Source organism: Carcharodon carcharias, assembly GCF_017639515.1.
Source record: "Carcharodon carcharias isolate sCarCar2 chromosome 36 unlocalized genomic scaffold, sCarCar2.pri SUPER_36_unloc_20, whole genome shotgun sequence".
Lineage (NCBI taxonomy): Eukaryota > Metazoa > Chordata > Chondrichthyes > Lamniformes > Lamnidae > Carcharodon > Carcharodon carcharias.
In genome coordinates, this window is record NW_024470738.1 from 58,481 (window position 1) to 80,000 (window position 21,520).

At 61.4% G+C, this 21,520-nt stretch overlaps 1 protein-coding gene across 3 annotated transcripts; it reads right to left on the reverse strand.

Moving 5' to 3' along the window:
- Positions 1-166: 166 nt before the first annotated feature.
- mettl25b (methyltransferase like 25B) lies at positions 167-19,229 on the reverse strand. Of its 3 annotated transcripts, none has more exons than XM_041181774.1 (9): positions 19,042-19,229; positions 17,896-18,036; positions 15,733-15,848; positions 14,792-15,011; positions 13,272-13,334; positions 10,668-10,811; positions 5,104-5,675; positions 2,633-2,817; positions 167-1,700 (listed from the first exon to the last, which is right to left on the reverse strand). In XM_041181774.1, exons 2-9 carry the CDS (start codon positions 18,004-18,006, stop codon positions 1,573-1,575), a joined length of 1,539 nt encoding a protein of 512 aa, XP_041037708.1. In that variant the 5' UTR covers positions 18,007-18,036; positions 19,042-19,229; the 3' UTR covers positions 167-1,572. The 3 variants fall into 3 exon arrangements, with proteins under 3 accessions (XP_041037708.1, XP_041037709.1, XP_041037710.1); XM_041181775.1 differs by lacking the exon at positions 19,042-19,229 and adding an exon at positions 18,826-18,881; XM_041181776.1 differs by lacking the exon at positions 19,042-19,229 and having other exon boundaries at positions 17,876-18,000.
- Positions 19,230-21,520: the final 2,291 nt, after the last annotated feature.

Below are 21,520 nucleotides of genomic sequence, written 5' to 3' on the forward strand. Positions count from 1 at the left end.
TCACACGTAGGCCAGACCGAGTAAGGACAGCAGATTTCCCTCCCCTAAAGGGGGCATCAGTGACCCAGATGGGTTTTTACAACAATCGATGATAGTTTCATGGTCACCATCACTGAGACTCGCTTTTCATTCTAGACTTATTTTATTAATTGAATTTAAATTCTCCCAGCAGCTGTGGTGGGATGTAAACTTGCGTCGCTGGATCATCAGTCTGGCCGTCTTAACGCTAGTCAAGTCCCACTCAGATGAGCCTTCGGAGCATGCTCCATACACCAGCTCACCAGTCTTTAGTGAGCTGTGCAGCGAGCGGAATGGGTCTGGCCGCATCCCCAAAGACCTCTCTGTGAGAGCTGGCTATGGGCACGAGACCAACCGGTCAGCCCCTGCCCTGCACCCCACCCTCTCCAATGCGAGTGAGACTTTGCGCTGCTGACCAGAGTGTCTGGAGATGGGGGAGATGGCGGCGGGGTGGGGGGTGGGGGGGCGGTGAAAAGAGTGGAAAAGGCAGGGGGAACGTCCGGAGATGGAGGGGGAACAGTGTGGAAAAGGCAGGAGGAAAGTCCGGAGATGGAAGTGGGGGGGGAACGGCGTGGAAAAGGCAGGGGGAACATCCGTAGATGGAGGGGGAACAGTGTGGAAAAGGTAGGAGGAATGTCCGGAGATTTGGGGGGGGGGGGGGTGGAATGGTGTGGAAAAGGCAGGGGGAACGTCCGGAGATGGGGGAACAGAGTGGAAAAGGCAGGGGGAACGTCCGGAGTTGGGGGGGGGAAAACAGTGTGGAAAAGGCAGGGGGAACGTTCGGAGATGGGGGAACAGAGTGGAAAAGGCAGGGGGAACGTCCGGAGATTGGGGTGGGGGATGGGGTGGGGGGTGGAAAGGAAGAAAAGAAAGGCCAGTGAAAGATCAGAGTCAACCTCGGGACAGCACTGTTGATCTGTGCCCGCTGTGGTACTCACAAATCAGCCTCTGCACTCACACCAGACGGAGTTCAATCCAGAAGTGAGGTACATACACCCCGGGCATGGTCCAGCCTCTCCCGAGACTGACGGACAACCACAGTAACTGGAATCTCAAATCCCTTTGTTTGCCTCACAAGCTTGGAGTCTCTCAACAGGTAATGTTCCCACTTCTCTCTCTCTCTCTGTAAAATTATAGTCATTATGGCATACAGAAGGAGGCCATTCAGCCCATCGAGTTCATGCCTGCACTCTGTAGACAGGCACACGCGTGCACACACACACACACACACACACACACCTCAAACTAACTCCGAGCTCTGGAGGCAGGAGTGTCGACCGTAACCCGAATCTAAACAGCTCACCCATCGAAGAAAGCTGCTCACCGATTTCTCTGTAGATTTTTTGTTTTTGCAGACAGACAGAGAGAGAGAGAGGGGGAGAGAGAGAGAGCAGATCCACAGAAACCATCCACAGCCAGGCAGCGAGGATTACAGATCGGTTGAAGTTTCAGGGTGCGGGATCGTTCTCGTCGGCGGCCGACCGAGATGGGAGCTTGTCCGTCACAGGGGTGGGTGTCTTCGCACCCCCCGCCCCCCCCGGGGTTGGGGGGGGATCAAACCTCACGGCCCTCTTCCGGGCAGAGGAGGTCGCTGACTCGAACCCCCACCTTTGCCGCCACCAGCACAAAGTTCCTGGGGGAGAACGTGGGGTCGAACAGTGGGATCAACTCGCACTGATAGCCTGCAACGAGAATCAAAAGGCACACGATTAACAGATTCAACGGAGCTGTGGGGGAGAGAGAGGAACCAGACCCTCTGGTTGAGGGAGTGGGGTGGGGGGGTAGTCCTGGACAAGGGACAAAATCTTAAAATGAGAGCCGGGCCATTCAGGGGTGATGTCAGGAAGCAACATGCAGAGGGGGGAGGAAATCGAACTCTCTCCCCACAATGACGCTGTTGAAGTTGGGGGTGCTGCTAGGCTCAACTGGAAATGGCAAGATGGAGATGGATAGGACTTTGCTGGTTATGGGGATGAAGGGTTACAGAACCAAGGAGGGGACCTGGAGTTAAGATGCACATCTGCCGAGATCTGATTGAATAGAGGAACAAGCTTGAGGGGCTGAATGGCCTCCTCAAGCCCCTTACACAGGAATAGGAAGAGCCCATTCAGTCCCTCCTTGAGCCTGTTACACAGGGAAAGGAGGAGGCCATTCGGCCCTCGAGCCTGTAACACAGGGACAGGAGGAGCCCATTCGGCCTGCGAGCCTGTTACAGAGGAACAGGAAAAGCCCATTCCACCCCCTCGAGTCTGTTACACAGGAACAGAAGGAGGCCATTCATCCCCTTGAGCCTGTTACACAGGGATAGGAGGAGGCCATTCAGCCCTCGAGCCTGTTACAGAGGAACAGGAAGAGCCCATTCAGCCCCCTCGAGCCTGTTACACAGGGACAGGAGGAGGCCATTCAGCCGTCGAGCCTGTTACACAGGGACAGGAGGAGGCCATTCAGTCCCTCGAACCTTAACTTTGATGGTGGCTATTAGTTCACCCCCTCAGGCAGAGAGCAGAGCTGATCTACCTGTGTGCCACCCACCTCCCCCCGATTGACCCCCCACCCACTACGCATCCCCACATCCTCCACTCCCCCATCCCCCCAATCTCCCTTTGCTCCTTACTTTGCTCCTTCAAGTAGAGGACCCGGTCCAGGAGGATGAGGGTCTCGATCACCGGGGCCAGCAGCAGGTTCAGGCAGAAGTAGGCCACCACCATCCTCTCTTGCGCCAGCAGCGACTGCACCAGACTGGCATCCCACTGGACTCCAGCGTCCAGACCCAGCTTCTGCAGAGCAGCACGGGCATAGCTGAGGAGAGAAAGTCAGAATCAGTTGTGACGGAGGAGGTGGGGGGGGGAGGAATGGGGAGGTGATTTAACCTGTACACTCTCAGATTTGCTGTCTCCCTGAGGCTGCTGCTGCCCCTTGGTTGGTTGGGGGAGGGGAGGGGGGGGGGGGGGGGGGGGGGGGGGTGGCGGGGGGGTGAGAATCCCAGCCTGTCCTCAACAGGCAGGCTTGACTCCAAGAGAAAGAGATTCCCTAGCACCCCCCCGCCGGTCGCTGCCCCACTTTCCCTTCCAGCGACATCCGAAAGCACTTGTAACTGCTGTCCTACCCTCTGATTCAGCCCAGGTTAAGGATGGACGATGGAGCTCTGCTAGAGCGGATCGATATTCGATTTTACCAACTGCCTCACCCCCAGCAGCACCGAGCAAAACTCCTCTAAGAGGGGATCTCCTTGAGCCGCTGCAGTCCCTGTGGTGTAGGTACACCCACCGTGCTGTTAGGGAGGGAGTTCCAGGATTTGGACCCAGCGACAGTGAAGGAACGGCCGATGTATTTCCAAGTCGGGATGGTGAGCGGCTCGGAGGGGAACTTCCAGGTGGTGGTGTTCCCCATGTGTCTGCTGTCCTTGTCCTTCTAGGTGGTAGCGGTCGCGGGTTTGGAAGGTGCTGTTGAAGGAGCCTTGGTGAGTTGCTGCAGTGCATCTTGTAGATGGTACACACACTGCTGCTACTGTGCGTCGGTGGTGGAGGGAGTGAATGTTTGTGGATGGGTTGCCAATCAAGCGGGGCTGCTTTGTCCTGGATGGTGTTGAGCTTCTTGAGTGTTGTGGGAGCTGCACTCATCCAGGCAAGTGGAGAGTATTCCATCACACTCCTGACTTGTGTCTTGTAGATGGTGGACAGGCTTTGGGGAGTCAGGAGGTGAGTTACTCTCTGCAGGATTCCCAGCCTCTGACCTGCTCTTGTAGCCACTGTATTTATATGGCTGATCCCAATTCAGTTTCTGGTCAATGGTAACGCCCAGGATGTTGATAGTGGGGGATTCAGTGAAGGTAATGCCATTAAATGTCAAGGGGAGATGGTTAGATTCTCTTGCAGTAACAGAGAATTCTTCCCACAAGGTTTTAATCAGATGTCCATGTATTTCCTGTTCCTTAAACCTGCATTGAAGTGAAAGGTAATTCCCAAATATCTAACAGAACAGGTTGTAAGTACTTTTGTATCGTACAGAGATCCTGTTCCCCCATCTCCCCCTGTACTCGCTGATCTACACGGACTCATGATCTGACAACGCCTGTTTCAAAATACTTGCTGTTTTCAAATCCCTCCATGGACCCTTCCCCCTCCCTATCTCTGTAACCTCCACCAGCCCCTACACCCCTCCCTATCTCTGTAACCTCCTCCAGCCCCTACACCCCTCCCTATCTCTGTAACCTCCTCCGGCCCCTACACCCCTCCCTATCTCTGTAACCTCCTCCAGCCCCTACACCCCTCCCTATCTCTGTAACCTCCTCCAGCCCCTAACCCCTCCCTATCTCTGTAACCTCCTCCAGCCCCTACACCCCTCCCTATCTCTGTAACCTCCTCCAGCCCCTACACCCCTCCCTATCTCTGTAACCTCCTCCAGCCACTACATCCCTCCCTATCTCTGTAACCTCCTCCAGCCCCTCCCTATCTCTGTAACCTCCTCCAGCCCCTACCTATCTCTGTAACCTCCTCCAGCCCCTACCTATCTCTGTAACCTCCTCCAGCCCCTACACCCCTCCCTCTCTCTGTAACCTCCTACACCCCTCCCTCTCTCTGTAACCTCCTCCAGCCCCTACAGCCCTCCCTATCTCTGTAACCTCCTCCAGCCCCTACACCCCTCCCTATCTCTGTAATCTCCTCCAGCCCCTACACCCCTCCCTATCTCTGTAACCTGCTCCAGCCCCTACACCCCTCCCTATCTCTGTTACCTCCTCCAGACCCTACCTATCTCTGTAACCTTCTCCAGCCCCTATCTCTATAACCTCCTCCAGCCCCTACACCCCTCCCTATCTCTGTTACCTCCTCCAGCCCCTACACCCCTCCCTATCTCTGTAACCTCCTCCAGCTCCTACACCCCTCCCTATCTCTATAACCTCCTCCAGCCCCTACACCCCTCCCATCTCTGTAACCTCCTCCAGCCCCTACACCCCTCCCTATCCCTGTAACCTCCTCCAGCCCCTACACCCCTCACTACCTCTGTAACCTCCTCCAGCCCCTACACCCCCTCCGAGATCTCTGCGACGCGGATGGGGTGAGTTGCTCGCAAAAAGAGGTTCCTTACTCTTCGAAGGGGAGCAGGTGGGTCTTCCTGGAGGTCTGGACCCCCGGCCTTCTGAGCGAGGGCTGGAGCTGCCTGATGATGGTCTCCAGCACCGCCCGGTAGCAGTGCACCCGTAGCCCTGCGCCCTCCTCCCTCAGCCGGGCGGCGTAGTCCTCGAGGGCGTGGCAGGCCAGCTCGCGGAGTTTGTAGGGCAGCCTGTGTGCCGGGAGCCCCCGGATCCAGGCGCTCATGGGGTACCCGGCCTCGGAGGCCCCACCCCCGGGTGGAGATGCCGGCTCGCCCGCGGTGGTGGTCTTCATGTAGCAGCAGGAGACGGCGGTGATCCCCAGCGCGCTGGGGCAACGAGCAAAGTGACGGAGGGCGGCGGGGCCCAGGTCCCCGCAGGTGTGGAGCCCTGTCAGCACGAAGGGGCGTCCCGCCCTCCACCCCTCCCCCTCGGGGCTGCCCTCCGACTCCAGCAGCTGAAGGAAGTCCTCCCACGGTGCCCTGGGGTCCACCCACCCCAGCAGGTGGTGGGGAAGTGGGATGCGGTCGGGCTCCATGCCCAGGATCTCTCGGCTCCTCTTGTCGCTCTGCACACAGAGGAATTGGTTAGGTTCCTGCCAGTTACTGATACGCGCGACAAGCGGAAACACCCCCCCCCCTCCCCGTCCAATCCCCCCACCCCCCCCCCCACTACCCCCCCAACCCACCCCATCCCCCCCCGCTCCCCCCACCCCACCCCCCCGCTCCCCCCACCCCACCCCATCCCCCCCCCGCTCCCCCCACCCCACCCCATCCCCCCCCGCTCCCCCCACCCCACCCCCCCGCTCCCCCCACCCCACCCCACCCCCCATCCCCCCACCCCACCCCACCCCCCACCCCATCCCCCCGCTCCCCCCCACCCCACCCAATCCCATAGCCCAAGTCCTGCCCAGCCCACCCCTAACAGACCCTTTAGATGGGATACAGTACTATGGCAGCCTGGGAGGGAGACGCCGCCCGGCCCCCGTCTGGCCCGGGAGGGAGGGAGGGAGACGCCGCCCGGCCCCCGTCTGGCCCGGGAGGGAGGGAGGGAGACGCCGCCCGGCCCCCGTCTGGCCCGGGAGGGAGGGAGGGAGGGAGACGCCGCCCGGACCCCGTCTGGCCCGGGAGGGAGGGAGGGAGACGCCGCCCGGCCCCCGTCTGGCCCGGGAGGGAGGGAGGGAGACGCCGCCCGGCCCCCGTCTGGCCCGGGAGGGAGGGAGGGAGACGCCGCCCGGACCCCGTCTGGCCCGGGAGGGAGGGAGGGAGGGAGACGCCGCCCGGACCCCGTCTGGCCCGGGAGGGAGGGAGGGAGACGCCGCCCGGACCCCGTCTGGCCCGGGAGGGAGGGAGGGAGACGCCGCCCGGACCCCGTCTGGCCCGGGAGGGAGGGAGGGAGACGCCGCCCGGCCCCCGTCTGGCCCGGGAGGGAGGGAGGGAGACGCCGCCCGGACCCCGTCTGGCCCGGGAGGGAGGGAGGGAGACGCCGCCCGGACCCCGTCTGACCCGGGAGGGAGGGAGGGAGACGCCGCCCGGACCCCGTCTGGCCCGGGAGGGAGGGAGGGAGACGCCGCCCGGCCCCCGTCTGGCCCGGGAGGGAGGGAGGGAGACGCCGCCCGGACCCCGTCTGGCCCGGGAGGGAGGGAGGGAGGGAGACGCCGCCCGGACCCCGTCTGGCCCGGGAGGGAGGGAGGGAGACGCCGCCCGGACCCCGTCTGGCCCGGGAGGGAGGGAGGGAGACGCCGCCCGGACCCCGTCTGGCCCGGGAGGGAGGGAGGGATACGCCGCCCGGACCCCGTCTGGCCCGGGAGGGAGGGAGGGAGACGCCGCCCGGACCCCGTCTGGCCCGGGAGGGAGGGAGGGAGACGCCGCCCGGACCCCGTCTGGCCCGGGAGGGAGGGAGGGAGACGCCGCCCGGACCCCGTCTGGCCTGGGACGGAGGGAGGGAGACGCCGCCCGGCCCCCGTCTGGCCCGGGAGGGAGGGAGGGAGACGCCGCCCGGACCCCGTCTGGCCCGGGAGGGAGGGAGGGAGACGCCGCCCGGACCCCGTCTGGCCCGGGAGGGAGGGAGGGAGACGCCGCCCGGCCCCCGTCTGGCCCGGGAGGGAGGGAGGGAGACGCCGCCCGGACCCCGTCTGGCCCGGGAGGGAGGGAGGGAGACGCCGCCCGGACCCCGTCTGACCCGGGAGGGAGGGAGGGAGACGCCGCCCGGACCCCGTCTGGCCCGGGAGGGAGGGAGGGAGACGCCGCCCGGCCCCCGTCTGGCCCGGGAGGGAGGGAGGGAGACGCCGCCCGGACCCCCGTCTGGCCCGGGAGGGAGGGAGGGAGGGAGACGCCGCCCGGACCCCGTCTGGCCCGGGAGGGAGGGAGGGAGACGCCGCCCGGACCCCGTCTGGCCCGGGAGGGAGGGAGGGAGACGCCGCCCGGACCCCGTCTGGCCCGGGAGGGAGGGAGGGAGACGCCGCCCGGACCCCGTCTGGCCCGGGAGGGAGGGAGGGAGACGCCGCCCGGACCCCGTCTGGCCCGGGAGGGAGGGAGGGAGACGCCGCCCGGACCCCGTCTGGCCCGGGAGGGAGGGAGGGAGACGCCGCCCGGACCCCGTCTGGCCCGGGAGGGAGGGAGACGCCGCCCGGCCCCCGTCTGGCCTGGGAGGGAGGGAGGGAGACGCCGCCCGGCCCCCGTCTGGCCCGGGAGGGAGGGAGGGAGACGCCGCCCGGACCCCGTCTGGCCCGGGAGGGAGGGAGGGAGACGCCGCCCGGACCCCGTCTGGCCCGGGAGGGAGGGAGGGAGACGCCGCCCGGACCCCGTCTGGCCCGGGAGGGAGGGAGGGAGACGCCGCCCGGACCCCGTCTGGCCCGGGAGGGAGGGAGGGAGACGCCGCCCGGACCCCGTCTGGCCCGGGAGGGAGGGAGGGAGACGCCGCCCGGACCCCGTCTGGCCCGGGAGGGAGGGAGGGAGACGCCGCCCGGCCCCCGTCTAGCCCGGGAGGGAGGGAGGGAGACGCCGCCCGGCCCCCGTCTGGCCCGGGAGGGAGGGAGGGAGACGCCGCCCGGCCCCCGTCTGGCCCGGGAGGGAGGGAGGGAGACGCCGCCCGGCCCCCGTCTGGCCCGGGAGGGAGGGAGGGAGGGAGACGCCGCCCGGCCCCCGTCTGGCCCGGGAGGGAGGGAGACGCCGCCCGGCCCCCGTCTGGCCCGGGAGGGAGGGAGGGAGGGAGGGAGACGCCGCCCGGCCCCCGTCTGGCCCGGGTGGGAGGGAGACGCCACCCGGCCCCCGTCTGGCCCGGGAGGGAGGGAGACGCCGCCCGGCCCCCGTCTGGCCCGGGAGGGAGGGAGGGAGGGAGACGCCGCCCGGCCCCCGTCTGGCCCGGGAGGGAGGGAGGGAGGGAGACGCCGCCCGGCCCCCGTCTGGCCCGGGAGGGAGGGAGGGAGACGCCGCCCGGCCCCCGTCTGGCCCGGGAGGGAGGGAGGGAGGGAGACGCCGCCCGGCCCCCGTCTGGCCCGGGAGGGAGGGAGGGAGGGAGACGCCGCCCGGCCCCCGTCTGGCCCGGGAGGGAGGGAGGGAGACGCCGCCCGGACCCCGTCTGGCCCGGGAGGGAGGGAGGGAGACGCCGCCCGGACCCCGTCTGGCCCGGGAGGGAGGGAGGGAGACGCCGCCCGGACCCCGTCTGGCCCGGGAGGGAGGGAGGGAGACGCCGCCCGGACCCCGTCTGGCCCGGGAGGGAGGGAGGGAGACGCCGCCCGGACCCCGTCTGGCCCGGGAGGGAGGGAGGGAGACGCCGCCCGGACCCCGTCTGGCCCGGGAGGGAGGGAGGGAGACGCCGCCCGGACCCCGTCTGGCCCGGGAGGGAGGGAGGGAGACGCCGCCCGGACCCCGTCTGGCCCGGGAGGGAGGGAGGGAGACGCCGCCCGGACCCCGTCTGGCCCGGGAGGGAGGGAGGGAGACGCCGCCCGGCCCCCGTCTGGCCCGGGAGGGAGACGCCGCCCGGCCTTTGTTGCTGCTCATTTGATTAACCCTTTTCCATCTGCACTGTTTGGACCACTGGGCGAGACTGACCCCCTCCCCCCCGCCCCCTCGCTGCCACTCCCTCCCCCGCCCCCACTCGCTGCCACTCCCTCCCCCGCCCCCACTCACTGCCACTCCCTCCCCCGCCCCCCCTCACTGCCACTCCCTCCCCATCTCCCTCCCCCGCCCCCCCTCACTGCCACTCCCTCCCCATCTCCCTCCCCCGCCCCCCCCTCACTGCCACTCCCTCCCCATCTCCCTCCCCCGCCCCCACTCACTGCCACTCCCTCCCCCGCCCCCACTCACTGCCACTCCCTCCCCCGCCCCCCACTCACTGCCACTCCCTCCCCCGCCCCCCACTCACTGCCACTCCCTCCCCCGCCCCCCACTCACTGCCACTCCCTCCCCCGCCCCCCACTTACTGCCACTCCCTCCCCCGCCCCCCACTCACTGCCACTCCCTCCCCCGCCCCCACTGACTGCCACTCCCTCCCCCGCCCCCACTCACTGCCACTCCCTCCCCCGCCCCCCACTCACTGCCACTCCCTCCCCCGCCCCCCACTCACTGCCACTCCCTCCCCCGCCCCCCACTGACTGCCACTCCCTCCCCCGCCCCCCACTCACTGCCACTCCCTCCCCCGCCCCCACTCACTGCCACTCCCTCCCCCGCCCCCCACTCACTGCCACTCCCTCCCCCGCCCCCCACTCACTGCCACTCCCTCCCCCGCCCCCACTCACTGCCACTCCCTCCCCCGCCCCCCACTCACTGCCACTCCCTCCCCCGCCCCCCACTCACTGCCACTCCCTCCCCCGCCCCCCACTCACTGCCACTCCCTCCCCGCCCCCCACTCACTGCCACTCCCTCCCCCGCCCCCACTCACTGCCACTCCCTCCCCCGCCCCCACTCACTGCCACTCCCTCCCCCGCCCCCACTCACTGCCACTCCCTCCCCCGCCCCCACTCACTGCCACTCCCTCCCCCGCCCCCACTCACTGCCACTCCCTCCCCCGCCCCCACTCACTGCCACTCCCTCCCCCGCCCCCACTCACTGCCACTCCCTCCCCCGCCCCCACTCACTGCCACTCCCTCCCCCGCCCCCACTCACTGCCACTCCCTCCCCCGCCCCCACTCACTGCCACTCCCTCCCCCGCCCCCACTCACTGCCACTCCCTCCCCCGCCCCCACTCACTGCCACTCCCTCCCCATCTCCCTCCCCGCCCCCACTCACTGCCACTCCCTCCCCATCTCCCTCCCCTACCCCACTCACTGCCACTCCCTCCCCATCTCCCTCCCCTACCCCACTCACTGCCACTCCCTCCCCCGCCCCCACTCACAGCCACTCCCTCCCCCGCCCCCACTCACTGCCACTCCCTCCCCCGCCCCCACTCACTGCCACTCCCTCCCCCGCCCCCACTCACTGCCACTCCCTCCCCCGCCCCCACTCACTGCCACTCCCTCCCCCACCCCCCTCACTGCCACGCCACTAACCCCCCACTCCTCCCCAACCCCCCACCCCCTTCATTTCCTGGCACCATGCACAAAATGCAGACTTTTCCCAACCTGTGATTTCCTCGCCGCTTCTTTCTTCAGGCTCAGCAGCAGGTCTTTGTCAAACCGCCTGGCCATGGTCACCAGCTCCTCTCCAGCCTCCACCCCAGTGAGACGCAGCCCGTGTCCGAAGGCAAGGTAGCGAGAGAGGTGGCCCTGGAAGGGGGGGGTGGGGGAGAAACACAAGGATGAGTGTGATGACTCAGACCGAGTGCTGCACCTTCGCTGCCTCTCCTCTTGGGTGTGAGCTCAGACAGTGATTGATGGCTGGCTATTCGACTCGGGATGACCTCACAGGGTAGGGGCTGGGAATGGAAACCCAGGCTGATTTTTCCACTTAAAAATTCCGAGGGGGTTTGACAGGGTTGACGCTGTGAGACTGTTCTCACCCCCACTCAACCAAACATCTGGCTGGAGAATCTGGAACCCTGGGTCACAGTCTCAGGTTAAGGGGTCGGCCGTTCCAGTTTCAAATGAGGGGGGATCTCTTCGCTGAGGAGGGTGGTGGATCCTTGGAATTCTCTACCCAAACCCCCCCCCCCCAGAGACCCGCGGATGCTCAGGTCGTTGAGTAGATTCAAGACCGGGATGGAGAGATTTTCGGGCCCTGAGGGATAGGGCGAGGAAGCGGAGCTGAGCCAGAAGGTCACCCACGATGTCATGGAACGGCAGAGCAGGCTTCGAGGGGCCGAATGGCCTCCCCCTTGTTCTCGTTTCGCATGTTCCCCCTCTGTCACACAGGAGCTGAGACCTGACAGCCCACCCCACTAAGCATGCCCACCTTAGCAATTAGTGGCCAATGCCTGCCATTTCTAGGCTGTGACAATTTACATAGAAAAATGCTGATGTGACAGCTTAACTATACATTTATATGTATGATATGTATTTGTACATATATAATATATATTTATATTTGTATGGTTCATTAAATGTAATGAAACGTCCCAAGGATCTTCACAGGAGAGTTATGAAACAAAGTTTGATGCAGAGTTCGTGGGAGATCACTAAGAGACGTTAAAGAGTTTTAAGAGGTGTCTTTAAGAGAGGGGCTTGAAGCAATTGCAATTGGGACCTTATTTAAAAAAATTCAGGCACAGGATGTGGGCATTGCTGACTAGGCCAGCAGCATTTCTTGCCCATCCCTAATTGCCCTTGTTCAGGGGGCATTTAAGAATCAACCACATTCTTGTGGATCTCGAGGCACGTGTGGGCCAGACCGGGTTAAGGAGGGCAGACTCCCTTTCCCTTCCCTGGAGGGCATTAGTGAGCCAGATGGGGCTTTTACGACAATCGACAACATTCATCATTAATTCCATTCAATTCAAATTCCACCATCTGCTGGCGGTGGGATACGAACCCGGGGCCCCAGGGCATTATCCCGGGTCTCTGGATTACTAGTCCAGCGACAACAAGAGTAGCCACCGCCTCCCCCGTGACACAGACCGTCGGAATCAGAGGCCCACAGAGATCTCGGAGGCTGGTGGGGGTTACACAGGTAGAGGAGGGGTGAAGGGGCCATGGAGGGATTGGAAAGCAAGGGCGGGAATTTTAAAATCAAGATGTTGCTTGACCGGGAGCCAAGCAGGTCAGGGAGTGATAAGGGAACGAGACACGGGGTTATGGTGCGTAGTTGTGATATCTTACATTTTTAGGAAATCTGTTCTGAAGGTCGCCTATTCAAAATAAAAAACCCCTTGGGCTGAGTTTAAAGACTGTTCTCAAAATGGCTGCAGACCCCCCCCCAGACAGAAGTGTGGATTTCAATCGCATTCCTCTTAGCTCCTGAGGAGATCCATCTTAAGGATCTCCAACCCAGGGCGAGAGAGACAGACAGAACCAGAAGCAAGGAACCTTCCCCCCTCCCTGTAAGCCGGATTCCGCCTAAGCCCTCCCGGTAAAGCGACTTTGGCAATTCGACAGTGGAAGCCATCGCAGCTGCGCACTCAACTCTGCAACCTCGGCCTTCACTTCACACAGCTCAACACCTCAACTTCTAAACACAGCTCAGGGCTTGCAGGGAACATGGACCGATTTAGAATTAGGTTTATGAGTACTGTTTTATCCTCATTTGGAACTAACCGTTGTGTGTGAGCGTGCATGGGCCCGTGTGAGGTGAGCGTGTGCCCCTGAGTGAGCGAGCGTGTGCCCGCAAATAACTTCCACAGCAATAGAGTAAAAAAGAAGTAAAGGTTAGTTTACAAGTTACAAAGGCTTTCTGCTGGGTTATCTTTAAACTGAACCTTTCACTCCACGGGTGAGAAAATACACCCTCACGCGCACACTGTTCACAGACAATTCTGGGAAAACATCTTTCTAAAAGTCTGTGACGCACGAGGGTTTTGGGTGACCTCGCGTTTACGGAGGGTGGGATGTGGGAGAACCAGCTGGGAGAGCGTCGGCATGGTCGAGTCTGCAGGTAACAAAGGGAAACCTCGGGAAGGTTTCCGAAGCAGCTGGGCTGAGACGGATGAAGTCGGGCAACGTTACAGAGGTGAAAAACAGGCGGTCTCGGCGGTGGTGCGGACAAGAGGCCGGAAGCTCATTTCAGGATCAAGTCTCTGACACAGGGGTCAATCCCTGAGCGCATGAGGTCCGTTTGTGTGTGTGTTACTGTACCTGTCCCGATCCAATATCCACCACATGCTCACAGCCGGTGGCCTCACACAGCTTCTTAACCATCTGCCGGAGAACAGAAAGAGACATTTTAATAACTCGCTGTTCGTCTCACAATTCACAGTCTATTGTCCATCCACCAGTTAGTCCAGTAACAGTCTGTACATCTGTCAGCCAACCCCATAATAACACAAATCTTCCACCTCACTACATCATCAAACTATATTTCAAACGTACATCTCTCTTCAATCTGTGTCCCCTCTGGTTACCGACCCTCCTGCCCAGTGGAAACAGTTTCTCCTCATTTACTGTCCAAACCCCCTTCCTGATTCCGAACGCCTCGATTCAATCTCCCCCTTAACCTTCTCCTTGGAGCGGAGAACAATCCCAGCTTCTCCCGGACTCTCCCACATGGACTGAAGTCCCTCATCCCAGGTCCCATGCGGGGTAAATCTCCCTCTGCACCCTATCCAAGGCCTCGACCTCCTTCCTGAAGTGTGGGGCCCAGGACTGGACACAGTACTCCAGCTGGGGGCACACCGGTGGTCCACTGTTTCGAGGCAGGAGGTCACTGGATCAGGTCCCAATCCAAAGAGAGCCACGTCATCCAGGCCAACACTACCTGTGCCAGCTGTGAGGGAGTGCTGCACTGCCCGAGGTGCTGTCTTTCAGGATGAGACGTAGGATTCAGGCCCCAAGGGCCCTCTCGGGTGGATGTAAAGGATTCCCACAGCCTGGGTGGGGTGGCAGGGGAAGGCGGGGGGAGGTGGGGGGGTGGGAGAGAGTTCTCCCCGGTGCCAATATTTATCCCTCAACCAACGTCACTGAAAATGAACAGCATCGGGGTCATCACCACGCTGCCGTTTGTGGGATCTTGCTGTGCACAAATTGGCTGCCGCGTTTCCTACACTGCAACAGGGGCCAACTACACTGCCAAGAGTACGTCGCCGGCTGTAAATCGCCCCAAGACATCGGGGCAGTGGGGGCACTGTGAAAGGCGCTATAGAAATGCAAGGGTTCCTTTCACATGGTTCACGGTTCAAACCAACGAGGCTGGCTCCTGGCACACAGGACGGCACATTGGGAAAGTGGAGGTGAGTTAGAAGATCAGCCACGAATGGCGGTGAAGGCTCGAGGGGCCGAATGGACTCCTCTTGCTCCCGGTTCTTACGAACGTCCTGGAGCGGCCTAATGCCTTAGTTGAGCTCTTCAGGTCAATGGTGTGGATGCTTGGCAGAGGGTCTATGGGCACGACTGTCAGCTAATGTTGGCGTCAGGCTGGGATTTACAGCAAACAGTCCACAGAGTCTATTTAGGCAGCACGCTGCAGCAAACAGTCCACAGGGTCTATTTAGGCAGCGCGCTGCAGCAAACAGTCCACAGAGTCTATAAAGAGCACCGCCGGTTATTCACACAGGCACGCCCCCCCCCCACCCCCGACCACGCGGCTCCCTTCCGCTGACACGGGGCACCCCCCCCCTCGGCACTGACACTGCCAGCCGCACCCCCTCCCCCTCCCTTACCGCTCCCAGCCTCCGGATTTCGTGCTGCTTCTTGGGTTTGACGTGCCTCCGGAAGTGGTGGCTCAGCTTCGAGCTCTGGCTCCCGTTGGCCCGGAATTCCTCCGGCCTGCCACCCTCCCCCGGCGGAGTGGGCGAGCCGCCCCGGGGCTGGCGGGAGAAAGCCAGCGCGTGTGCGGACGCCCGGTACGCCAGCAGCGAGAGTGGCCACACCGACTCCCGTCTGGGAAGAGAGAGAGCACACGGTGAGAAACACAGGTCAGCGGCTTCCTGCCTTGGTACTTTCCCACTCCGACAGGCACTTGCGATGAGTGGGCCTTACCTCCTTCACTAAAATGGGATGGTTTCTGTAAAGAATAATGCGCAGTTACTAGCTTACTCACTCAGTTGAGGTGGGATGTTTATAAGCCTGCAAAACTGTCTTCCACATGGTGTACAGGTCACAAAGGTGACATGACCATTGTCCCAAAATGGATAAGTTTAGATAGATAGAACAAGCTGTCTGATATTGTCCATCTGGGTGAATAAATAGGCAGAGGGTCTTTGGGCCCACTGCTGTGTCAGCCAATGTTGGAGTCAGGCTGGGATTTACAGCAAACAGTCCACAGAGTCTATTTAGGCAGCACGCTGCAGCAAACAGTCCACAGAGTCTACTTAGGCAGCGCGCTGCAGCAAACAGTCCACAGAGTCTACTTAGGCAGCGCGCTGCAGCAAACAGCCCACAGAGTCTATTTAGGCAGCGCGCTGCAGCAAACAGTCCACAGAGTCTATTTAGGCAGCGCGCTGCAGCAAACAGTCCACAGTCTATTTAGACAGCGCGCTGCAGCAAACAGATTTTGACTATGCTCTTCTGAAGCGCCTCATGACATTTTTACTACGTTAAAAGCGCTATATAAATGCAAGTCATGGTTGTCTTTTGCTTCGTGTCTGAGACTATTCCTTACCCCTTGCAAGGTCCTTGTTCCAGCAGCAATGTTGACATCTGTGGGGTGGTCAGGTTGGATAGTGTCGCTCGCCAGGAACGTGGCACCTTCTCCCATAGGTTTTCACTGAAAAATTCCTAAGGAAACGGAACGGGAGGAAGAGACGGGATGAGGAGGAGGAGTAATATAGTTTCCGGGGCAACGCTTTGACCAATCAGGGCCAACTTGCCAACAATTTTTTTCATGCAGTATAAATTGTTGCTGTTTGAAATTTGGTATCCTTGCATCTGTCCTGATGAGTCCAAGACGAAAAGCTTCGACAGCAAGCCTCTCTTTGCAGCAATTTGGAAATAGAGTTAGCTGCGATGCAGCAACAGATGCGAGAAGAGAGGATAGAATAACATTCTGTTTCATTTCAACGAAACATTCTTGGTCCATACCCCAAAGTGTGTTACACACAAAAGGGGAGGAGGCCATTCAGCCCCTCGAGACCGTTCCACCATTCAACCGGATCGCGGGACTGATCTGTATCTTAACTCCGCCCACCCGCCTTCTCTGTAACCTCCTCCAGCCCCTACACCCCCTTCCCTATCTCTGTAACCTCCTCCAGCCCCTACACCCCTCCCTATCTCTGTAACCTCCTCCAGCCCATACACCCCTCCCTATCTCTGTAACCTCCTCCAGCCCATACACCCCCTTCCCTATCTCTGTAACCTCCTCCAGCCCATACACCCCCTTCCCTATCTCTGTAACCTCCTCCAGCCCCTACACCCCTCCCTATCTCTGTAACCTCCTCCAGCCCATACACCCCTCCCTATCTCTGTAACCTCCTCCAGCCCATACACCCCTCCCTATCCCTGTAACCTCCTCCAGCCCCTACACCCCTCCCTATCTCTGTAACCTCCTCCAGCCCCTACACCCCTCCCTATCTCTGTAACCTCCTCCAGCCCCTACACCCCTCCCTATCTCTGTAACCTCCTCCAGCCCCTACACCCCTCCCTATCTCTGTAACCTCCTCCAGCCCCTACACCCCTCCCTATCCCTGTAACCTCCTCCAGCCCCTACACCCCTCCCTATCTCTGTAACCTCCTCCAGCCCATACACCCCTCCCTATCTCTGTAACCTCCTCCAGCCCCTACACCCCTCCCTATCTCTGTAACCTCCTCCAGCCCATACACCCCTCCCTATCTCTGTAACCTCCTCCAGCCCCTACACCTCTCCCCTATCTCTGTAACCTCCTCCAGCCCCTACACCTCTCCCCTATCTCTGTAACCTCCTCCAGCCCCTACACCCCTCCCTATCTCTGTAACCTCCTCCAGCCCATACACCCCTCCCTATCTCTGTAACCTCCTCCAGCCCCTACACCCCTCCCTATCCCTGTAACCTCCTCCAGCCCCTACACCCCTCCCTATCTCTGTAACCTCCTCCAGCCCATACACCCCTCCCTATCTCTGTAACCTCCTCCAGCCCCTACACCCCTCCCTATCTCTGTAACCTCCTCCAGCCCATACACCCCTCCCTATCTCTGTAACCTCCTCCAGCCCCTACACCTCTCCCCTATCTCTGTAACCTCCTCCAGCCCCTACACCTCTCCCCTATCTCTGTAACCTCCTCCAGCCCCTACACCCCTCCCTATCTCTGTAACCTCCTCCTGCCCCTACAGCCCTCCCTATCTCTGTAACCTCCTCCAGCTCCTACAACCCTCCCTATCTCTGTAACCTCCTCCAACCCCCACACACCTATCTCTGTAACCTCCTCCAGCCCTTACACCCCTCCCTATCTCTGTAACCTCCTCCAGCCCCTACAACCCTCCGAGATCTCTGCATTCCTCCAATTCCGGGCTCTTGCCCATCCCCCGATTCCCATCACTCCACCATTGGCGGCCGTGTCTTCAGTTGCCTGGGGGGCCCTGAGCTCTGGAGTTCTCTCCCTCAACCTCTTCCTCTCCTTCCCTTAACACCATGCAGTTGGTCACCTTTCCTTATACATCTCCTTGCGTGGCTTAGAGTCAGATTTTTGATAATGCTTCTGTGAAGCTCCTTGTGGCATTTTACTACACTGATGGCGCTACGTAAATGCGATCGTTGTTCCAAACATTAAGCCACTCAGAGAAGCAGCATCAAAGAGACCAACGACGGAATCTAAGAGACCTTCGACTACTCACCACAACTGATGCCAACTTACTATCACGTAGGTATCCAGGATGTGTGAATAGCTGGAAAGCAGTCGCACGATGTCCACAGCCCTCTGCTTCTGCTGCTCAAAGAGTAGCGGCTGAGTCTCACCTACTGGCATCCCTGTGTCCGATCAGTGGCGGAGAGAACACTGAGGGGAGAAAAGAGGAGACAAAATCAACTCATCAGAAAATCCACAGCAAAATGGCCAGTACCGAGGGAGCACCGCACTGTCGGAGGGTCAGTACCAAGGGAGCACTGCACTGTCGGAGGGTCAGTGCTGAGGGAGCGCTGCACTGTCGGAGGGTCAGTACTGAGGGAGTGCCGCACTGTCAGTGAGTCAGTACTGAGGGAGTGCAGCACTGTCGGAGGGTCAGTAGTGAGGGAGTGCTGCACTGTTGGAGGGTCAGTGCTGAGGGAGCGCCGCACTGTCGGAGGGTCAGTATTGAGGGAGTGCCGCACTGTCGGAGGGTCAGTACTGAGGGAGTGCCGCACTGTCGGAGGGTCAGTACTGAGGGAGTGCCGCACTGTCGGAGGGTCACTACTGAGGGAGTGCCGCACTGTCGGAGGGTCACTACTGAGGGAGTGCCGCACTGTCGGAGGGTCACTACTGAGGGAGCGCCGCACTGTCGGAGGGTCACTACTGAGGGAGCGCCGCACTGTCGGAGGGTCACTACTGAGGCAGTGCCACACTGTCGGAGGGTCAGTACTGAGGGAGCGCCGCACTGTCGGAGGGTCAGTACTGAGGGAGATCCGCACTGTCGGAGGGTCAGTACTGAGGGAGCGCCGCACTGTCGGAGGGTCAGTGCTGAGGGAGCGCCGCACTGTCGGAGGGTCAGTGCTGAGGGAGCGCCGCACTGTCGGAGGGTCAGTGCTGAGGGAGCGCCGCACTGTCGGAGTGTCAGTGCTGAGGGAGCGCTGCTCTGTCGGTGTTTCTCACGCTCGGGCTGCCGTCTGAGTCTTGGGTCTGGCCGCGCTCTGATTGGCCGGAGCTGCTCTCCAGGGGGCGGGGCTTCCGCTCCAGGGGGCGGGGCTTCCGCCCCGCGCCGGGTGTAAGTCCCGCCTCCCGCCGCTCGCCGCCCGCGTTCCCGCCAATTAGCGCCGGCCGTCCTGACCCCGGAAGTGGCCTCTCCCCCCCCCCCCCCCCGGTGCTGACCCCGGAAGTTATCGCTGGAGCCTGAGGCCTCGTGGCGGCTTGTGATCCAGGATCCCGGGTGAGAGAGAGAGACCTGGGGATTGGGCTTCAAATACCGTCACTCACACACCGGGGGCTGAGGCCTTCCGCAGTTCAACAGCCCATCCCCTCAACCCAGGCCCTGGCTGCCTGTAATGCCTTCCACAGTCCAACAGCCCATCCCCTCAACCCAGGGCCTGGCTGCCTGTGATGCCTTCCACAATCCAACAGCCCACCCACCCCCTCAACCCAGGGCCGGGCTGCCTCTGCTGCCTTCCACAGTCGAACAGCCCTCGCTGAATTGGTGGTCCACGTGGCTCATTAGCGGCCTGGAGTGGCTGTGATGCCCTCTACAGTCCAACAGCCCCACCTGCCAGGCAGCTGGCTGTGATGCCCCAGCTGCTGCAATAGCCCGCCCGGCGCTCAGCCCTGGGCAGCTGGGCCCTGATGCCTCACTTGGTGCAAGAGCCACCTGGACTGGCCGTGGTGCCCTCCGCTGTCCAGTAGCCCACCCTTGCTCAGTGGTGGCAGGCTGGGTGTGATGCCCCACAAGGGACCTTAGCCATCTGGACTGGGAGTGATGCCCTCCGCAAGGTCCGGTCATTCCACCACCCCCCCAACCCCAACCTGATGCTCTCCTCCAGCACTGGGAAGGTCACTGGGAGGCTTCACTTGGTAACAGTCGCCCTGTGGATTGGGTGTAATGCCCTATGCAGTTCAATAGCCCTGCCTATATCTACAGGAGGGGCTGTTTTCTTGGACATGTGGGAGCCCATTTCCAGCGGTGTGTGGGTGAAGGGGAACCAGGTCTGCACTGCCTCCCATTATTCAATATGCTACCTGAGCAACAGCTGGGGTGACTGTGCCTCAGATACTTCGCATGTGAGGTTTGGGGGCGGGGAATGTAGGGGGAGAACTGGACTTAAATCATGATGCCTCCTGCAGTTGAACATGCCACTTGGCTCAGATGTGCTGGACAGCTGTTCCAAGCCTTGGGGCAATACCCCAGGGGTAAGGTATGGAACTGGGGGATGGAGGATTTGCCGGTGAATGCAGAGGGTTAGTATCTGTCATTTGGAAGAACTTCAGCTCAGACCTAATCCTGTGGGTTCAAGGCCTGCTCCAGGAACTCTGGCATGAAATCCCGCCGACACTCCCAGTGTCAGTACTGAGTGCCGCACTGTCGGAAGGTCAGTACTGAGGGAGTGCTGTACAATTGGACGGTCAGTGCTGAGGGAACACTGCACAGTCAGAGGGTCAGTACTGAGGTGGTACCACGCTGTTGGAAGGTCACTACTGAGAGAGAGCTGTACGATTGGAGGGTCGGTGCTGAGGTAGTGCTGCACCGTCGGAGGGTCAGTGCTGAGGGAGTGCCGCACTGTCTCAGGGTCAGTGCTGAGGGATCGCTACACTGTCGGAGGGTCAGTACTGAGGGAGTTCTGCACTGTCGGAGGGTCAGTGATGAGAGAGCGCCACACTGTCGGAGGGCCAGTGATGAGGGAACGCTGCACTGTCAGTGGGTCAGTGATGTGGGAGTGCCACACTGTTGGAGGGGTCAGTTATGAAGGAGCGTTGCACTAAGAGGGTCAGTACTGAGGGAGTGCCGCACTGTCGGAGGGTCAGTACTGAGGGAGTGCCGCACTGTCGGAGGGTCAGTACTGAGGGAGTGCCGCACTGTCGGAGGGTCAGTACTGAGGGAGCGCCGCACTGTCGGAGGTTCAGTACTGAGGGAGCGCCGCACTGTCGGAGGGTCAATACTGAGGGAGTGCCGCACTGTCGGAGGGTCAGTACTGAGGGAGTGCCGCACTGAGGTGCCATCTCTCAGATGAAACATTAATTGGAGTTCTGTGTGCCCTCTCAGGTGGATGTAAAAGACATAACATCCAGTATTGGAAGAAAGTGGGGCATTGGGGGGGGGTGGGGGTGAAGAGTGTAGAATCCACACCCCCCTCCCCCCGGTGTCCTGCAGCCAATATTTGCCCTTCAATCGGGACAAAAGGGTTTTTTGCCCAGATGTGCAGGTATTGGTGTTTATATTGTGCCTTGGGGCAGTGTGAGGTCAGAATAGAGGTTACTCACAATGGATATGACAGTTAGACAGTCCCCCACTCACTCTCTGTGTTGTACCCCTGGTTCTTCCCCAGCACGTGTGGGCAGCCATTGTGAGGAGGCTAGGGTACGGTGCCTCTTCAGCTTGCTAAATCCCCTCCGGTTGGCAGCCGCTGTGAGGGCGGGCTGAGCGCGTGCAGCTCCCCTGGGCGAATTTCCAGCCCGTGCTGAATTACCTGGTCTTGGTCGAGGATCGTTGTGTTTGGCCTGATGCTGGGCTTGGGCGGGGTGGGTGTGGACTTGAGGGGATTGGCAGGGGCGGAGGCCGGGTATGCTGATCAGGATCAGTGTTGAGTGACTCGGGCTGGGATGCTGTCTCTCAAAGTGTAGGCTGGAGGACCTGATAGAGGTC